Genomic DNA, 21,246 nt, shown 5'->3' with positions numbered 1-21,246 from the left:
ATAGAAAATGAGAGTCAATTTTACAGCCTGAGGAAAGTGACTGTCAAAAGCGGCTAAGAAAAAGTACATGCTAGATTTGCTGAAATTTATTCCTCCGATTCATCTTACATTTTTCCACACATTAAAAACCAGAGCGATTGGAGAAAGTGATGACGAATCCAGCAAGGAACGATTTACTTAATATACCTATTATAATAAATGAGATACTCAATGTAAAAATATACTGCGGAGAGTGTTGACTTTTTTTCTCGTAGTGTCTTGAAAATAACACTCGTATAAGTTATGATTATTAATACTTGATTATTCATTATGTTACCGTTAGCTTACTATTGAAAGAAATGTAGTTTTTACTTTAAGTTATCTTATCATAATTACTATTCTCCCACTTTATTTTCTTACAAGAAAATTCTGTTCTTAATACTTTATAAAGCATTACACGAAAGTCGAATTTTCAAAATACTAAGAAAAGGGACTTAATTCACTTGTCGACTAAGCGGCTCATCTGATCACACTGTAAAATCACAAATTAAAATTTATCGGGTGCCCGGGACCCGAAAACTTTTAAATGTCCCGTAATTTCGGGTATCCCTAATCGTATTGCACGCGCAGAAGGTGCGATTGAATTTCTGAGACCAGAACGGTGTTTGCCGCGGAAGAGGGTGGGGACGGGCGATTCTGGAAATTCATCAGACGTGACGATTGAAAGGGGAAGGTAGAAAAATGAAGATGTCGAGCAGTGTTAGGGGGGCAAGATTTCGACCGACAAAGCTTCCTCGCTTGCTCCTGACGGAGGAAACGAAAAGATGGGCCGTACGTGTACGCGCACACTCGCAACCGCCGGCGTTGAGCCGATATAATTCAATATAATGTAGGACCCAGCGACATTATCTGCTCTCGTGCAGTCAGCTCGACTCGGGCCCCGATTAATCTCGACTCGATCTCAACAAAGCGCGGATTTATGTTCTCCGCGCCGCTCGGCCTTAAGTCCCCCGCTGGAACCAGTTTTTGGCGAGCTCGTTTCTTTTCCGCGATGACCCCTCGTTTTTCCCTTTCCCTCTCCTCTTTTCCCCTGCAAAGAAATCCCCGTCGTCAGCCACGAAATCTTCCCCGCGCTCTCTGCACTCCGACCCGCTGCCCCCTCCACCACGTCCCTAAGGGCCCTCCAGGGTTTGGCGATCTTTCAGGGGCCTAGACCCTTGTTAAAAATCGATGCGAACGTGGTGCTTCGTGAAATTTAAGTCGAAATTATTAAATAGGTCCTTGGTGATATTTATCGAGTTCGTTTTCAAGGCTTAAATTTATTTTTTAGCAGCGTGTGTATTTGCAGCATAAATATACAAATAGTTGGTGCCAATTGTTGTAATGTTAAATTTCTTTGCTTTCATTGAAATGCGAAATGATACTTGGAATTAAAACTATAATTATAAATTATATAGTTTTCTACGGATACCTTTTCATCTAACTCTATCTATAAATAACGAAAAATTCTAAAGAAGCTTCTCCATTCATTTTTAATGGGCATCGCAGATGAATGCACTTTCTGTCACGATACAAAGAAATATCGATCATCGAGTTAATTAAGCGATTCCATGAAAGAGCAACTAGCAGCAGTCTAAGGTTAAGATCCAAATATGATCAGAAGTCGTAGAAAATGTGTGTACCACCTAAGAGTTCACGAATCCCCCTTTACGTTCTCACTTTCCGCGACGTTTCCCACGCGGGGTTTTTAAATTGCATATCGAGACCGAAAGCTCGGGATCGATTGGAAATGGCGCGGGCCCCAGGGCGAGGCAGAGGTGATTTTTGAAGCGACGCAACGTCGAATTACGAGCAAATCCGTAATGGGCCGTGGGATCGACTCGATGAATCCTTGTTCCTCGACGTCGTTATGCGCTCCACGTTCCACCGTCCGTGTTCAATCGGTAATTGCGGCAAAGACGAACGACACTACCGCGATTTTCTGAGCCCTCGCCGTCCGCGACGATATTTCGAGAGGTCGAGGCAACGCGCCTGACCATTTTCTTCTACTCATCGTCGCCATCGAACTCCATCTTCCAAATGGACAGGCTACATCTGAGTTTCTTCTTCACACGATTCAACGTTCACGTGCGTTTCAAGAAAGCACACACGGTGTTTTAAGGTTTATTCAATTTTCGGTACACTCAAATGGAGAAGTTAATTGGATAAAGTATCTCAGTCACTAAATGATTACAAAGTTTCCTTCTCTTCCGGCGAAATTTGTATTTAAATAAAAATTTCGAATAACGAATAAAAGTTAAAAAAAATATCCACGTGTGTGGACCCGGGTTAACTTTATTCGTCGAATAATCTAAAGGTAAAGCAACTTTTACTCGATCCGTTATTTAAATAATTTTTTACTCAGTCAATCTGGCTAAATCTGCATTTAACATAAGTTCCACGGCTTTCAAATTTTTCGCGAGTGATTTTGGTATATACTTTCACTCGTGAAAGTTCACTTGCTACCGACCCCGCTCACTTTTACAACCACCACCAAGTAGCACCGCAGAGTTGCTAAAAAAAAATCCCCGGCCAGGAAATAAAATTCAGTAACACCAGTTCGACGCCAAAGTGCAACTCCGAAGAGCTAAATACTAAATACACTCCACGGTATAGTTGCGTCCTGTATTTCAAGCGAGCCGAAAGATCCGATCAACTTCTACATCGTGCTCGCTGGAGTCCCAAAAGTGAGGCTCCCGGGGAGATTAGCATCTCCCCGAACGGTGATAAAAGTTTATGTTAAGTACGCGCCGGCAACGATACGCATCTACCGTCAGCGGATCTTTCTCGATCCGGCAGCGCGCGGGGAGGGAGAGAAGCAGGAGAAGGAAAGAATGGAAACGTATCCGCGAGGCGATCTTCGGCCCGGTGAAATTGAGTCGCGCCGTGTTTTATCGAAAAGCCCCGGTGCCGACGTGAGAGCGCGATTTACGTTCGCTGCGGATATGTAAAGTGCTGGGAGGGACCCGTTAACGATGTCGTTCGACTTACTTGTAAGATCCGTGAATGTTCTTGCAGGAGCCGTGTATGCACGGGTTCCTGTCGCATTCGTCGATGTCGTCCGCGCAATTCGGCCCCGTAAAGCCGGGTGCACACGTGCACTTGTAGCTGTCCTCCAGGGACCGGCACTCGGCCCCGTTTCGACACGGCGACGAGGCGCAGTGGTCTTGTCGCTCGCAGTGTTCGCCTGGAATGCAAAGGAAACGATAAGTATATGACGTGTGTCGTACACTCTAACGGTGAAAACGGTGGCCGGTATCGCTCGTGAATCTCGACAGGGGCGGTCCTCGCGTGTTTATAAATCGCCGCTGCGAGAAAGTCACTGCATCGATGCATCAGTATGTAGGTACTTCGTCCTTAGTAGAGGGAGGAGGGCAGACATTGGGTGCGGGGAATGCTGGACCACGGTTTGGTCTTGGAACTTTCGTTTGCTGGGTGGTTGCAGGATAGCAGAAGGAATTATTCGGGAGGTTCTAAGGTTCTTTTTGCTTAGCTTTGGTAGTTAATTGGATGAATTAACTTAGTGAGAATAAATAAAAATCTTGTTAAGTGAATATAGGGTAAAGCACCCTTAAAGTTTTGGAAAGATTCGCTTTATGTTTGTTGAGGAAATAATTCTTAAAAATCCCCGTCTTTTCAGCATCATAAACCACGTCCCTTTTTAAAGGGGACTATTTGGGCAGTGGTTTTCCGTGAAAGAAATAATTTCTTTTTAAGCAAATCCAGATGATTCCTTTTACCCATTGTTTATTATTATCATAGAGATTGAAGAGATGTTGGTATGAAATGTACATGTGTTTTAAAAATGGCGGTGGTGACTAGTAAACATTTTAACGATCCTCTGTAGTTTTCAGGTAATATTGGTCTTAAAAGTGACATAATCCAAATTCGAGGTGTGACTCTTGTTTGTTACATCCGTAGTTTTCCGCGGGACAAATGAATACTAAAGTTAAAATAGAATTATTAAATCGATGGGCGAAAGCAGCGATTATTTCAAGAAAAATTCGGTTGTTTATGCGCTACTAAAATTCCGCGACTTTTTAATTTTTTGATGAAAATCTCGACTTTGTACGGACCATATCAGAGGTTTCGCGGGAAATGGCACATGTTTTACAAATCCTGTAATTTTTTCAAGTCGATCTGAAACTCCGTTCACTCGCAACTAGCCGAAAACTAGGGGAAGAAAGATTCGAGAAAAACGCGTTTAATGTTTCAGAGCAAAGCGGACGCCGTAAGTTACCGTTGACCCTTTTAGCTGCCAAATCAACAGTTTTGCGAATTTTAATATAAACCAAGCGGCATTTTATTGAGAAAAGATAGTACTTTCGGAAAATGCAATAGAAAATCGATTGTTCGACTGCCTAGTCCCCGTAAGCATCGCAAATGTGTTCAGAAAACTATAACAGTTTATCCGCGTGAATTATATGCACCCTGTTACTAGAACAAGTAAATAAACCTGCATCCCGCCGAAGATGGATACGAGACTGGCACGAATGTCCAGCGGCTGCTGCGAATCCCTTCGATAGCGATCACCGCGAAGAACAGGATGAATTTGCTTGGTATTTCGTGCTCGGCTGTGCTCCATCGCGAGGGGAGATATCGTTTAAGATGGCGGTAACACTGACCAAGTCGTCCTGTCCACCTAAAGTCCCATCCCTCCCTCCTCCCGGGTCACTGATTAGTGGAACTAATTACCAGAGTCGTTGCTCGCTCTCCTGGATCTAAGATGTCTTTGCTCCTCGATCTGCACAGTGCACCCGCTACGCGTCAGTGGTGCTTGGGTCTCGTATTGCGAGCGGACAAAGTGATACCCTGGCTGGCGACTACTTTCTAAATATCATTGGACTTGGGAAGAACAAATCTGTGCGCGTTGTGAACGGCTAAATTCATTTAATAATCGTCCAGCAAATGGTGAATTCTATTATAGTAACAGTTGGGGTTCTAATCGAAGATGAGATAAGTTATTGTTCATTTCTCTAAGCAATTGACAGGGTTGCACATTTCGTATGTACTTCAACTTGCACCACTTTCGCGGTGCCTATTTACCTACTCTGCACAGTTTTACTAAAATAAACGATGTACTTATTTTATATCAGAGGCTTTGCAAATCAGCTAAACTGCTCGACGGTGCGTACATAATAAAATATATAAACTAAGTAGATTTAGAAACGAACGAAGAAATATGAAAAACGCATGTAATACCACGTCGATATTCTACTTGGGCCATCTTCCGTCCTTCCAATATTTGCAGCGCGAAATTCGATTTATTTCCAACGGCATCGATGGCTCGACTTGGCAAGAATAATGTAAAAGTTTGAAAATAGTGGAGCGAATGAGGCGAACAGTGAGAACCACTGTACCAAAGGTACCGCCACGGCGAAATGCCGCATTGCTCTCCGCCAATTATCCAGCAGGCACAAACTTCTCTCTTTCTCCGCCAAGTTCCCTTCCCTTTCGTTCTCTCTCCCTCCCTCCGGTGCCCCCTGGATTCCTGCTGCCCTTAGATTTATTTGTCAAGGGAGCACGTGCCCCCGCGTAGAGGCGATCCATAAAAAATACACGCTTAGATCCGCGACTTCCGCGAGCCGCACGAATTCGAGCGAGCCTTCGGGAACGTGGCAACGCGCGCAGACAACTTCGAAGTGGCGATTCCGGGACTATGTACTTCCAGCCAATCGATTACCGCGATTATCTCTCCGACTGATCGATTCCTAGTCGACGCCGCTGCTTAGTCGACCGCGTTTCATTTTTAACGCACTCCGCCATGCGAACCTTGCAGCGACTCCATTGTGCGCTCACGATCACTGCGCGGACTTTATCATTCCAGCAATCGAGCAACCTTGCTACTTGTCTCGGAGGCTAACACTTTGACTGACGTCGGCGCGACGACACGCCGAGGGACTTTGGTACTGCGCATGCTTTTGGGGGCCGTCTTTAAATTACGTAAGGGTAATTTGGGCGATTTTTTACCCCCTCTCTTCCCCAGTACAAAAATTCGTAAGATTTTATATTCCAACCCCCTCCCCCTTCCTTCCTCGCATAATATTTTTTTCACGATTTAAAACAAAATTAGCTAACGCGTGTGCCATGAGACGTCGTTTTTTAGGCTACTCATATTGAAAATTACGTTAAAAAAATATTATGGAAGAGGTTACCTAGCTTCCTTTTCTCTCTTGTAAGAAAATGTAAGAAATTCGCGAACCCCCTCTCACCTGAAGAAACCTTACGTAATTTAAGGACGAACCCTTGACGTGTTTCCACGTTGATATTTTCTGGAAAGCCTCTAAAATTCTAAAGTATTCTGCGAGGCTCCCCAAATGTTCCAAAGGTTCAATAAAGGGTTGTCCTTAAATTACGTAAGGCTTTAGAGGGGGGTGTCGTGAATTTCTTACGTTTTATTACAAAGGGAGGAGAGAGAGTGAGGTAGCGTCTTATGTAATATCTTTTTAACCTAATTTTCAATATGAAACCTTTAAGAAAATTTAATAACTGAAAAAATATTATGTAAGGAAGAGAGGGAGTTGGATTATAAAATCTGATCCATTCTTAAACTTCGGGAGGGAGGAGGTAAGAAATTACTCTTACGGATTTAAAGGACGGCCTTTATCCCTTTCACCGTTTCGTTTTTTAATTGAAATTGGTGATTCTGATGTCCTCACTTGAGAACAGGTGATACTTCCTCCCACTGTGGTGGACTGGGTCTAAAAATATTGGTTGCCAGGAACAGTGGCGCATCCAGAGGGGAGGCTGGCACACCCCAAAGAAGGTGCTCATTATAAGAAAAGAAAACTGGATTTTATTCTTTAAATAAATTCTTATAATCACCTAATGAATGTTATTGAATTTGCATTATAAATATTTCAACTCGGCTCCCCCCAAGATCAAATCCTGAGTGCGCCACTGGACCGGAGACAGAGGGGGCCCACCCATAACTATAAAACTATCATTTAAAACAGTAATAAATTTGCAACGTAATAAAATTCGAATTTCTATTATATTTTCAAGCTACTAAAAGGTCTGGTATTTAAGGAGGCCCATTTGCCATCATTTAAACTGACACACTAGTCCGCCACTGGTCCACGGTCTTTATCCTTTACTAGACGGTCCTTTGTTTCACTCGAATTCTCGAGTGAGGACATTCCAAGGCATCGAAACAAGCGAATCATTGAAATGTTTACCTGTATATCCAGTAGCGCAGGTGCACACGTATTCGCGCAGCGATTTCAGATTGCAAGTGGCGCCGTTCAGACACGGCGATGAGTCGCATGCGTTCTCGATCGGTATCTCGCATAAGCTAGCGGTGAATCCGACCGGGCAGGAACAGGTGAAGGACGGTGTGCCACCCCCGATGCTCTCCTTCACCCTGCAGGAACCGCCATTTTGGCAGCGCGGCCCCGTGTGGCAGGGGTTCAGATGCTGGCAGTACTCTCCCACGTACTTGGACGTGCAACTGCAACGAAACGAAACGGTCGGGATTAATAAATAAATTTAAACAATCCCCTTATCAGTGGATCGATCCGAATATCAACTGTACATATGCGCAAATGAACCAAGTGTCCCGGAATTAGCGATCTCGCGTTCCACATTCTGCTTCCCACTTTCCCCTCGCAAATCAGAGAAAACAGGATTACAGAACGCCGCGCATAAATCCTCTCCGCCTCGACTAGGCGGTCTCAAACAGGCCTCTATTGCTTTCTCGCGAAATGGAACGATGGTCTTGTTGCGGTCAAGGCTTCCACGAAAGGTCCAGAAAGCGGGGAGGCCTCGATCCTTTGTGGCGGCTCTCTAACACGTGTCATTACATCCTCCAATGTATGTACCTGAAATTCGTGCTGTACGAACCCCGCCGACTCGCAAGCGATTCTCAGACAATTTTTCGACTCCCTCCCCTAAACGCCTTACACCGTCCAAACAGTCCATTCAAAGAAAGCGGCTCACCCCTGGAAATTACACGCTCCGACCTCGTCCCAGGCTTCTAATTAAACTTTTCCCTTATCATTTCGCGTAATCGCTCATTTCCGTCCGAACGGAGTGAACCGTTCGCTCGGAATGCCCTATAAAATCTTTAAAAAAAAAAAAGAAACCTCTCAAGGTAATTCCAGGGAGGGCAGGGAACGTTCGAGGCTACTTTTAGGAGGTCAGTGACTGTGGGATAGACCCAAGAGGCGAAGCTAGCGTCCTGCTGGGCCTTTATACAGAAAAGCTACTTTCTAACGGGCCCTAATGATCGCCGCTTCGAGAGCTGGTACTGTGCTCCCTGATCGATCACCCTCTGTTTTCTGGGAAACCATGCACGCGCGAAAGAAACCGGCAACGAGTCTCCTTAAGGGTAACTTCCTCCGGTTGCGTGACCGTAGGAATTCTCCTCGGGTGTGCGGACTCGCGGGCTCCGCCAGGGCGACCTGGTGCATCGAATATTTCCCTCGATATTCTTTCTCTAGCGACAATCGACAAATTGGAGCGACTCGCCGAGTGGAACGACTCGTTCACCTCGGCTTTAGAATGGGACGGAACTGGCGTTTCTTGCGCGACATGCTGGAATTTATGTATGATCGGTGTAGGGCAACTGGCGGGATGACTCATGGTAATTTACATATCAAGATCGACTTCTTTTCTGTCAAGCTACACGCGAGTTTGTTCTCTTGTTGTAAGAACTCATGCGCCTGATTGCTAAAAGCTTCGTCACATGAAAGTGGGAATTAAAACCGCAGGAAATTAATTAACGAGCTATTCGATGGAGCATTGTTTTACATCTGCTTTCTGCAATCTTCTTTCTTATTTTAGTTTATTCGTCAGATATCAAAGTGTGATATTAATTCAGGGCTGGATTTATATTTACGAGCTAAGTAGGCAAATTTTGGGGGATGGCAAAGTTTGAACGAAACAAATTCAATAAGCTTTAAACACGGAGGCTTGAGACAGCTTTAAAAACAAATAACATTTTTTCATGTAGCAAATTGGGGATTATATTGAAGATTGTCTGTTAAAATAAAAAAATGGAACTCTTTTAAATTCAAATATCTTATGATATTTCACGGAAAAGGCAGCAAGAGCTTGTTATCCCAGAGGCGTCAAATCTCCAAATTCACCCCTGGATATATTCCACTAATTCGTCAATGTCGAGTCTCGCAGGAACTTCCACTGTTCCCCACGCGTTGCTATTTTATTTTTGCCCCGCAACGGTACACCACGTAGAACCAGGTTCCTTCCATTTTATGGCGGGAATAAAAATGTGGGTAACGACGTCCGCGGCAGCAGCGCGTAAAAGACAAGAAGCTATCGGCGTCCATTGTCGAGGGCACAGCTGGTTCTGAGTTGGTTCACGCAGCTTCTCTTCGAAGCTTCCTCCAGCGTGCTTGGAAAGCTGTAGCCGGTATCTCTATAAACGGAAGCGACGATTCCACGGCCATTATTTGCCGGCAGCGAGTTTCTTCTGGCTACCAGCCCGGCCGCGGAGCAACGTTGAGCACCATCGGCTGGATTTATTGACTTCTATCTGTGAATATTCCCTTCTAAGCACGGCAGGGACGTAACGAGCGCGCCGTGGTGCCACTGGATGCCCCGTGTAGATACACATCCACCGTGTGTACCACCTACGGGATGTATTATTAAGACAGCAGCTATTTCGGAGACACCCATTACATGGTTACGCTTTGTAACGGTGCACGCGTGTCGTAGATCACTGGTAAATGGAGAATAAAATTTCACATGTTTCAAGACTGGTTGCTTCTACTTTGACGTTGTAGGTACGTGATTGTATTTTCTGTGGTTAATTAATTTCTCCTGTGCCTTGAAATGAGTATCTGTCATGAAAGAAACTTTGGACGCAGGATCGAGAGTAACTGCAGCTGAATTGTGTTTGAAAAGGGAACTGCAGAAAGTGTAATATTTTCACGCTGAAGTAAATTCAATTATTCCTCTCGGATTATAAAACAGCCGTTTATGTAACGCTATACAAACTCGAATGTTTATACGCCGCTCCTCTAACCGCTATGAATGCAGTCATCTCTCCATGATACCGTGTCAAGTACACTGTAATTATACTATCGCGTACGCGTTGCTCCATGGAAAGAGAACAGTAATTTCGTTAACGAATGTGGGACACGTGTTTCATGAATTAGCGAAAGCTTCCTGTATCCGTGTATCAATTCGAAGGACGTAGAAGGAAATCCGAATAAAAAATTGCGTACTTTTCAACCTTCGAAGTTATTCGTAATCAATATTAATTCTAGCTTTATTCTTTATAAGCAAGCGTTATAGAAAACCACTGTGCTCTATAGTTTATGCAATAAATACTGGGAAAATTAGAAATACCAAATTTCCTGGCCCAAACACTTCCAAGATTTTTATTTCACATCTCTAAAGCATAGTGAAGCATTGAGAGCATAAACGGACCCAGAAGCATAACCCAATTTGAAGAAAAAAAATTTCCTTTTTTATATGATTAGTAGTTTTCGTTCTCAATGTCTCAGTTCGCAATTCTATTTTTCTTTTTTTATTTTAAAATCACGTTCGACCACAGTGCGTGTCCTTTTGCGTCGAAGGCCTCCCTTTTTGCACCCCTATGTTAAACACATATTTCATCTCTCCCTTGCGTCACAGGCTAACCCCCTTTCCCACCCTTACCATTCAGACGGAACACGAAAATTGGCTGCTACACTTTCGTCTAACGTCGATGGAAACTCGGGACCACCAACGATACCACCGTTACATGGGGCTACGCTACTGTTACTTCGCGTGTATTCATCTGCACGCGAATATGATTGCATCAAAGAGTGGCGTGTACGCGCAGCATGTATCAATCAGAGACTTCACGGGCAGTAAAGTTCCGTCCAGTAGCATCATCATTCTGCTTTGTTGCCTGTTGGGGAGCAACGTTGCTTAAAAGAAGAAGAAACGAAGGCACTTTATGGTTGACCATTCTCTCTGGTAATGGGCAACCTCGTGGCGGCACCACGACACGCCGTAACATTTATCCCGCTCGACATGTATCCGCGTAACGCGTATCAATCGCGATCTACGACCCTTGAATACGAATGTTAAGCAAATTTTATATTATCGTTGGCGGGATCGAAGTCAACTTGCAGGCTCCTCGAGAAATTTGGTAGATACACTTTGCTCGAGGAAAAAAGTACTCAAGAGTACAGAATTTGAAAAAATGTAGAGGGAAGATTGCACAATACATTTACAGTGCGAAAAACTTTATTTCTGTTATTCTTTAGCATCAACTTGGAGCTGTGGTATGCGCTGAATATAAATATTCTGATGCAGAATTGAAAGCTGTATAGACTTCAGTTAAAGTTGAATTTATTTAACTAACAAACAAAAGTTTTATATGCCATTGAATGGGACAACACAGTCTTGGGGCCGACAAAGGAGTTACCACTTTTGGTAACTTTTTAGGCTGTTCTAAAAGCAAAAGGTGTCCCCACAAAATATTAGATTTTCTCTTACTTTTCAAAAGTGGTAACTGTTTTTGTCTGCTACCAATTTAATTCCTGATCTATGTAAGTGTGATGTATCCTGCTACTGGTGTTGCTCGAGGAACGGAGGAAGAATGCGCGGAAGAGAACACAAGGTAAGAGAATAGAAATGTACCTAACTGTAGAAAAATTGGAATCTTATAATTCTAATTGCGCTGGCCTGAAACTGCAGCATGTAGGTATGCGATTCCTACTAAGAAACAAGTCGTCATTTCCAGTCTCCCGAAAAACGAAGGAATTTAATTAATTTTCCCAAACATCAGCCACAATGATCAGAAACACTGTAGGCCAATTACTCAGAAATTTAGATCGCTGATCAAGATTCTTGCCCAACAACATGATCGCCACACTCCGCTACAGAAACTTTTATCAAACACCACTGCATTCCTGCGGCTCGTACTGGAAATGTTTAATCGCTTCCTACCTGGCGGCCGTTGGCAGAGGAAAAATGAATTTCAACCGGCAGGACCGTATACGACATACCCAGGTGTTCTTCGAGGCGTTTCTCTCCCCGATCACCCCCTGTTCGGGTTTCTATATGCGGAGAGACGTCTCGACAGGCACTCGGTCTATAAGGATAGATAGCGCGCGGCGGGCAAGAAAGCTTCCCCGAAAGAAGAACGGAAGGACGACTTGTATTTGCCGCAGGATCGTCGCCAGGACTCCCGATCAGTCTGTAAACACTCGGTCGGAATGCCGCGAACCGATGCATCGCTGTCGTTCACCGACCGACAACCGAGGGCAGTGAATTATGCCGCGGACAGGATGAATAGTCGTCGATACTAGGACGATTCCACCTTCGAGTTTCCCGCAAAAATCGCCGAGAAGTGCAGACGTACACGCTGCAAGAAGCTGGAACCTGTGTCTTCGGTGGCGACACTGATTCGAGGATCATTGCTGCTGTACGAGCTTTTTCCGAGGAGCACGATTTGAATGGCGAAGATTCGGATTTAATAATGCGAAGTGAATGATTTTAGAGCTTGAAATGGCAAGTGCACTTTTAGGGGGTGTGTCTATAGAATTCGAAGGAAAGGAGAATTCAAATTTGCAGATGATCTCGCTTGGAGAATTAAATTTACGGTGAGTAGTAGGGGAGATTGGGGTGAATGTACCGGGAAATGAACACGTACCAGTGAATGAACATTTTTTTATTAAAGTAAGTTATTAATGTGAGCAACTAATTATTTACAGACTTCTTTTAATTTCTTGCTTAATATTCGATTATATTCGCGTTGCAAACATAATTTTATAATAGTGTTCATTCATTACCCTTAAGTGTTCATTTATTGGTACGTTTACTCTAGTTCAAGTGGCTCAGACACTGTATCCTATATTTAAGAGAGGTTTTCAGGATAAAGGACCCATTATCACGTGATAATAAGTGGCACCAGGACAACACTTTTCGTAGAGGAATTTACGACACCAATAAAATCTTAAAGCCCTCAGACGTCATGAATATGAAAGGATTCCCCTTGTAACGTGTGTCAGGAATTCTGTACGAAAACATTTTTACGGTGCGCTTTTAGTAAGCTGTATTCTTGAGAGCCTGCGATAGTTTTACGAGATTAATCTAGCAACGTAGTGGAATACACATTTTTATAAGCAAATAATTATAAATAATTCTGGCCTGACTTAGGAGTGGCCCCAAAATAACTCACGAACATTTAGTAAAGAAAACGGAACCTCTGCATTTATTATACAAGTGCAGACGCGAAAATATAAACTATTTAAATCCAGCCATTTAAAAACACTCTGAATTACCTAAAAGACACTAAGCCGTGCACAAAATCAAATTACCACAGTGCGAAACGAAGATCTAACGATCTAGCAGTAAATGCGACGTAAATCCCATAATTGAATAAAAAGAAAAAATATCCAGGCATCGTTGCAATTTGTTTGCCACGGAAATGATCGAGGCTTTTTTGCCCGTATTACAGACGAATATCATTCTGATCGAAACGAGTCGTGCGATTTCAATCATCGTTTGTTATTGTCAGTTATAGGCTACTCCTATCTCTCTCGGAGTAGAAGCCTGATAAATCGATCGACATGCTCGCGATCGAGATCTCGAATCAATGATACCACGGGATCGAAGGCAGCACACCCTCATCGCTGGATGCACTTACGAATACGAGGTGCATTCGCAGCGTGCAGACCCTCGTATCAATTCGCATTTCGATTCAAATCGTATGCAACTAATTCTGCTGCAAGGTAGCCACGAGATCCTCGGCTGTAATAGCTTATCTCGGCGATTATTTAGTCTTTCCTCGCGAAATTAGCTTCGATGCACCGTCGAGATACGTGGTGCAACATTATTCAGAGGAAATGTTTGTTGAAAATATATTACTTGTGTTTATTTTAATTTAAATTGATGTGGAATGATCAGATCTATATAGCTACTTGGGCCCCTTGTTAATGTTAAAGGTGGGAGTTTAAATTTAAAAAAATTAGAAGCAAATTTGTACTTGCTAGAAAAATTAAGGATTATGATTTTAGAAGCTTGCATACCTTCTTATTACTCTTGATATTTATGATAATCACATGCTTCGTGTCATTAAAATTTCGGCTCCGTTTATGTCACAGCTCGTTAGGCCTTTTATCGTTCTAATTCCTGCGAGACAGTAATTTCGTAACACTGTTCCACGTAAAATGTTCCCAAAAGAGAATGCTTTGTTTCGCGAAGTAGATCATCCAGGGACGCCACTTAATTACGGCGATCTTCAATTACAAAGCTGCTCGGCGTCTAAATGTACAGCAGCGTTTAGAGTTTCACCAAGGCTTATTAGATACGCCAGACTAGCTGGCATGCACATTAATCGTGCTGCTCTTAAATGCTAATAGTCAAAACACAACACAAAACAGGATACTATTAAATCCGTATTAAATACGAATTTATTTAGAAATCTAATACCCAAACTGGGGCGCCAAAGAATACTCTTTAAATAAATCCAAGCACCTCAACTTTCACAAATCCAATCACACCGCAATGTTCACACAGACCCCCAGTCTAAACAGTGGCTTCGAATTAATTATCGTCTCCCGGAGACGATTCTGATGCATCCTTTGGCGCAAAGCAGCAGCCGCTACGATAACGCCAGCCCTGTTAATTCATAAGTCAAACAACTGATTTTTAGGCTCTAATGCGTTATGATACATCATAGACGAGCTCTAACTGGCCAGTGAAATATGAAATTTTCGGTAAACATCGACAGGTGTCCACGTGGACATCGTTCGAACCCGAGCACCTCGTAATCCCCTTCGACCGAGCAGCTTAACGACACAATTTTTGCGACTTTCACTCAGCGAAATAAGACAATTAAGACGACGCCGATGAATCATGTATCTCGCTACGTGGGAGTGCAAACTTCGCCACGGTTCCATGTCAATTTCCGTGGCCTCTTCCTCATTCTCTTCTCTCTTTCACACGATAAATTAGACGGAACAGTATTTAGAAATATCCAATGAAACGCACGCGTGGGACACGGAAAAACGAAAAAAGAAGCAACTAGACACTACGTCTAAAAATTTCAAATCAATTGGCTAAAAAAGGAACTATCAACTTTCGGTAAAAGTATTCTAACATATAACTGAACGAAATTATCATACGACAAATTAGCTAATTCTTGCAAATCTATGTTTCTTTCGTTTCGCTTCGCGGTGCTTCAGTTGACCATGGAATTTCCACGTGGCCGATCCATGGGGTCGAGAAGAATTTCATTCCACCCATGGAGGTGCAGAAGTGAACGTTTTTCGCAGGCAATTAATAAGACACGCTCGCTGCCGAGCTGGACTCGGAACCCCGCGGAAGGGATCGCAGAAAAGAAGATCGATAACCGTGATTTCCGCGAAGTTATCGCGACGTATCGTCCGGAAATTAACGGATCGCTTGCCGAAATTGCCTCGTAAATCCACGGGGCACCCCTCCCCAGCCCTCCGCTGTCTCTTTCTTCTTGCGGGGCATGACGAATGGCCGCGCGATTTTGCCGCGCGCTATCTAAACGAGCATCTGAAATTGCGCTTCGCGCAACGCGCTAAGAACGGGCCCTTGCCGATCGTTCGGCGTTTAATTGGCCGGAATTAACATCGGCCACCACTGCCAGGAAACACGGGGGACAAAATACAGACGTTAACCGATTTCACCGATTTCTCCCTTAAAGAATTACCCAGGACACACTGTGGTTACTGTGAAATATTTCTGAAACTAAGTAGCAGATAAACTTGGCTCCGAATTGCTACCTTTTAAGCTGTTACTTTTATTTCACACACTTTAGAATTGGACCGTTTTCTCGGCGAAAGCAGTGTGCATCTGGTGCTCGCAGTGGTTCTTTCTGTGACCACAAGTGAGCAACTGTAACGCTGAAGCGACCGCGACTAGGAGACAAAGCTAAACAAGAAGCACGTTTATATAAATCATTTCTACCATTTTTGCACGTTGAATTCGCGTCTGCAATTACGCAACCATTGCGCAATAGCCAAGTGAATTCCTGCTAAATTTTTGTCGCCCTGGAATTTCCTCCATCTGTTATAGACCACGCGGATTCCTAGTTTCGCTTTGCTCCGCGCTGGAGGCATTTATCTCGCGCCGTTTTACTTCTTCCACTCCTTTGTTTCGCGGAACTGCTTCGGGTACCGTAATCGAATTTCCTGAACGAGGATTGAACGCCGGATTACGAGTCGGGTGAAACGGTGGATGTCTCTCGTTGGGAGACGGATCGGAACGGGAATCACACGGCAAAGGGACGCGGAACAGGGGAGACGAGGACGGGGGAAGAAAAAAAGCTGTAAAACGGACTACCGTCATCCCTTGCCGATAATGCGCGGCACTTAGCGCTAAAATGGCAGCCTCCGGTGTCATTACGAATCGTCCACTTAGCTGGTAATAACATCGCAGTCGCAGACGAACGGAAAACGAAGCGCGAACAAAACGAGCTGCGCCGTCGCAAATTGAGGACCCCGTGGGGAACGATCCCGCTGTCGATCTCGGATTGACCGTTCCACAATTTCGTGGATCGTCCCCCATAATCGCACCAGAACACTGCCAGCCCCATAAAGTGAGCGCACAGGTGCAACATACCACCTCTTTCTTAATTACACAACCCTGCACCGACGAAACTGTTTAACGTAACATAATTCAATTCCCTCTGCAATTACATGGGAATATATCGCTCGAGGAAATTAATTTCACCCCGAGGGAAAGTAGGTGACCCAAGCAACAAGTTGCACGCTCCTCCTCGACTCCCTGCCACCTTCGTTAATTCCTCGAACACTTAACGCAACGTCCACTCGACGCGCCCTCCATCGCAGAAATCAATTTCTTTCGCGAGGGGTGCACGCCTTCGTCGCGTCGGGCGAGTTCCGCGTACGGAAAAAGGGAGCGGGACTGCGGGGGAAAGGCGACGAGGGGCGGCGAAGAAGGGTAATAAGAAACACGGGAGGGGGAGCAAATAATGGTAACGACGTCTCTCCCTCGACCGGCGGGATCGTCGGATTTGGGACCGGAACCATCAAATTCGAGCGCATTCGGCCGCGGCAAATTCCCCGACTTCTTTTGGCACGAGCTCGAATTACTTCGGAGCCCCCGTGGAAAAAAAAGCATGGGGCGCAAGAAACGGGGACCGCGATGGCCGAGGCGGGCGAGGAGGAACGCGATGGGGCGAGAGCGAAGCCAGCAGGGAGAAAGAGGTAAAGGCAGCTGTTATTGGTGGCTCTTAGGCGAGCAACACGCTTCGTCGCTCGCATTAACCACTCGTCCTGCTCTCGATATCGACGGTTTTTGCCACCGCCGGCCGCGGCACCGCCAGTTTTTCCAGCGGCCGCTGCGGAACACGGCCAATTGCGCTTCGTGAAACGCGGCCCGCGCGATCCACGGACCCTTTCGGTGAAATGACGCTAATTTTTTCGCGCGGGCTGATCGATCACTCAACGTCATCGATGTCGCGAGCGAAACGCAGCATCGCCGGGGCACGGAGGGCACGCCAGGAACCCTTATTACGCAAGATACGGGGGGAACGGCGGGGGGACAGTCTTTGTAATTCCTAAATGGGTTTTGGAAAAGGATGGAGTCACTAGAAGTTGCCCTTTTCTACTGGACGATCTTCTAACAAGGAAACATGTATTCACAGTAGGGGGTTGGTATGTTAATATTGGGGTACTGCTCGCAACAGGGGTCGAACGAAACTGTTAAAATTTTCAATTAATTATGGAATAACTGTACTATTATGACTATTATCTTTCCTGTTCCGAAAAAACTGTTATAAAAAACAGGGAATTAGTATTAACTTAAAGTTTCATTCCATACATCTTTGTGCAAATAAGAAACTTTTATTTTCTTGAAAGTAGAGAAAAGTTCTAGTTAAACGGGAACATTTATCCTGCTCTGCAAAATATTGCGGGGTAGATAGATCGGAAATTGAAACCTTAAACCGTTCGGTGAAAGTAATTATATTAAAATCACGATGTGCTTCTATATTTATCCCGCTTCCAATTCCTTAAATAATGCTACTTAAAACAATATTCCTAATTTTTATATTTTACCCTTGAATATCTGTTCAAAAGTACGTATATGATTCTCCAGAACATAAAATAAGCTGAACCCTTACAACAGAGTTAAAATGTTAATGTACAAAGTTAACTGAAAATAGAAGAGAAATGATTTAAAAGTTAAAAGTTCGATGACTAACTTTCAATCACAAAATTATATATATATATATATGTAGATAAAAATTATAAATTCTTGGCTCTATATGCAAAAATCGACCCCCTTCTGTGCCCCACGAACGAATATGTATTCAATAGCCATTCCACGACTGCTTAATTTCAGAAGTGTCAGGCTGCCGCGCATAAACCAGCGCCACTGTCCTCGCGCCTTTATTTCCCTCGGCTAGGCGAGTCTGGTTTCTCGTAAAAACTCGCCCGACTCCGATCCCCGCGACGGAAATTCGCACGTTCCCGAGCCATAAGAATATCGAAGGAAAGCGCGGGAACCGCGCTCGAGGTGTCGTAATTAGTTGGACTCTCAGCGACGCGTGAAAACGTATTTATCCAGCTCCTCCGGCTGGTTTTCAGCTTTCGACGACTAAGTACCTACCAGCGGCTGGTGGTTGTTTACGAGATCGTATCGGTAGACAGGTTTCGATTACCACAGCGCGAAACTGAAATTGCAAAACAGTATCGCCGCCGCGGGAGCTTATTTAATATACCGGGACCGATAAATTAAATCGTCCATAAATTAGCAGGCCAACCGATAGCGACGATCTCACAATCCTACGATCCCCGAACTGACATCCTGAAAACCACGTGCCAGTGAACAGTTTCAAAATTCGTCCCACGAGAGGAAAGAAAAAAAAAACGGCAATCGAGAGATGTCGCTTGGAGTAGGGCGGATTCAACCGCTCACTTTCGAGGAAGACCCCTCTCGACCGCGGTATCGCGAAAGCTCATCTTCGAGTTGGCCCCGCGAAATGATAGAGACGACCAAGGCAGCAGCGTCACGACTGCCACCACCACTGCCACCATCGCCATCACCACCCACCATCAATGGACGGTGGACCGCCCGTACTGGGTCCATTAGTGTCTCGGCTTGTAATTTGCCGCGCCGAATGTTAATGGACTCGCTCCCTCTCTCCCATCCACGCTTCTTTGGCCCCCTCTGAAACTCCTCTCGCTCTCCGCCGACTCGCCCGTCAGCGCCGCGATCCTCTCGCTTCGGTGACCCGGTCGAAAACGTCGACGAAACGCCACGGAAAACGCTTGGAAATTCTTGGAGACGCGCTGCCGATGCCAGCAACGTCTTGCAGCGAGATCTAGAAGCGTGTAATTAGCTCGGGACACTGATCGGCCGACGGCGCTCGTGAGGGCCGCTAATTAAGAAACGGCACCGTAATACGGTCGTCGAATTAGCATCCATTAAGATCGGGAACGTCACCGGCAGAAAACGGGCCAGGCAAGGTGTAGGAGGCAACGGGTTAGGAGTGCAACGGAGAAACGGCGGCGAGGGTCACCGACGGTTCGTCGAATAATTAAGGGTCAACGAACGCGATCAATTAAGGGGCGAGATAAGAATCCGAGGGAGTCGAAAGATGTCGCGATTCGATCGTGACCGCTCGTTCGCCGACGTGTAGGGACTGGGCCCTTGGCGATCCGGGGATAGTCCTTGATTGAGTAATCGATGCTGCGTGTTAATTGAATTGTATTAATTCGTGGATTCGTCTTTTTGGGTCGAGTAATAAGTTCCAGTTTCAGTTTCAGGTTCTTGTATAGCTGTAAACGATCGTTAAGTTTATGTTTCGTGGAAATTATACATAGATACTGGGTGTTCCGGGTGCTGGTGCGTTTTATGGTGGGTAATTTAACCCTTCGAAAAGAAAGATTGAGTGGAACTTCTTTGTAAATCATCCTTGGGCTTCAGTTAACTGGTACAGTGTATACTAATGTATGTGTAGGTACTGATGATAACACAAACTTCCTTGATTTGAAACAATTTGACACTTCTATCATGCGCTTAGAATTATTCTTAGAGAAGACTTTTGGGCAATCAAGTAACACAGTAGTACGAGTCAACGATAAGCCTGCTGCTTCGAACTCTCTCTCTCTAAAGGGATGAACACATTCGTTTTGGGTTGAATAAACCCGGAATTCGATGAAATAGAAACACATACACTGCCGATTAGGGCACCTACTCTATGTGGAATATTTATGAAAAACGTTGCAGTTTTATTGAAGAACGCTAATAAGTTTTAACTACTTTATTTGGTATTTTAAATTGAAAGCAGTGTCAAGTATTCAGTCGGTACTAAATACCAGATTTTCTGGAAATACAGCTAATACTCAACAACGGCCGTGTAGGTAATATGAGTTAGAGTGGAAAATGAATGGCTATAAGCGAACGTGTAACATCGGTCGCGGAGCATCCCAAGCACGTGTCGTTTTGTGATCAGCCCGTCACACGAGCGAGAAGAATGAAAGAGCAGGCGTCCAATTTCGTTGTCAGGATCGATGACCATTCGGTATTCAAAACAAGGACGACAATTGAGAGAGCCCCTTAAGGAAGGTGGATGGATAAGGCAGCGAAGAGCCTCTATGAATGAGAAGGTGGTAAGAGCGAGCACAGCTTCCCACGTGGATAATATGACCGCGGGCTTGGGGGCTGCTCTCTTCCACAGGGGAGGCTGTGGTCCACAAGCACGCGGAGGTGGAGGGAAAGCCTTGTTTGTCTGGATATCGGATTACCCGGCGGGCCAGTGAACCCCCTCATTAGCTTCTAATTAGACAGTGCCACCTGGGCGTGTCTCCTCTTTTAAGAATAAAATTGGATTTCTCATCTCTCCTCCTGAAGCTACAGGTCTGGTGATGAGGTAATCGAAAAAGGGACCACTGACATTAAAATCCTCCGGTTCTTTCTCGAAAATTACAAATGTAGGAAATGTTTCTATCTGTAAATTCAATTGATGACTGGGAGGGTGGACTTTTTAAGTACCTGCTCCAGGGAGAAATTAAATAATTTTGAGTTTATGCTATCTCGGCTAAAATTAGATTTCTACTGCATAAATTCAAGAAAGAAAACTATCTATTCCTAAAATGACAGATAACATTTATTGCAGAGTTTCTACTTTCATAGCGAGAATCTGAATTAATTTCCTCGTGTCTATCTTCAACGCAAGAAGTTCCTCTTTCAATTATAAGAGGACTGGGGCTAGTTGACTAATTTTAAAAATGTCCAATATCAATTAGAGCTGGTCATTCAGAT

General features: G+C 44.5%; 1 protein-coding gene across 2 annotated transcripts in view; it reads right to left on the bottom strand.

Annotated features, from left to right (window-relative positions):
- The window catches only part of N (neurogenic locus Notch protein), a 281,303-nt gene that overhangs the window by 173,370 nt on the left and 86,687 nt on the right, over nt 1-21,246 (bottom strand). For both annotated transcript variants that reach the window (XM_076819252.1, XM_076819253.1), the window contains exons 3-4: nt 7,197-7,468; nt 3,010-3,205 (exon numbers count right to left, since the gene is read on the bottom strand). In XM_076819252.1, the coding sequence (XP_076675367.1) occupies nt 3,010-3,205; nt 7,197-7,468 (468 nt within the window). The remainder of the gene's footprint in view (nt 1-3,009; nt 3,206-7,196; nt 7,469-21,246) is intronic.

This window comes from Andrena cerasifolii, chromosome 8, assembly GCF_050908995.1.
Source record: "Andrena cerasifolii isolate SP2316 chromosome 8, iyAndCera1_principal, whole genome shotgun sequence".
In the NCBI taxonomy this organism is placed as follows: domain Eukaryota; kingdom Metazoa; phylum Arthropoda; class Insecta; order Hymenoptera; family Andrenidae; genus Andrena; species Andrena cerasifolii.
The sequence above is the reverse complement of the archived record's forward strand: the minus strand, read 5'-3'. Positions and strand labels throughout refer to the sequence as shown.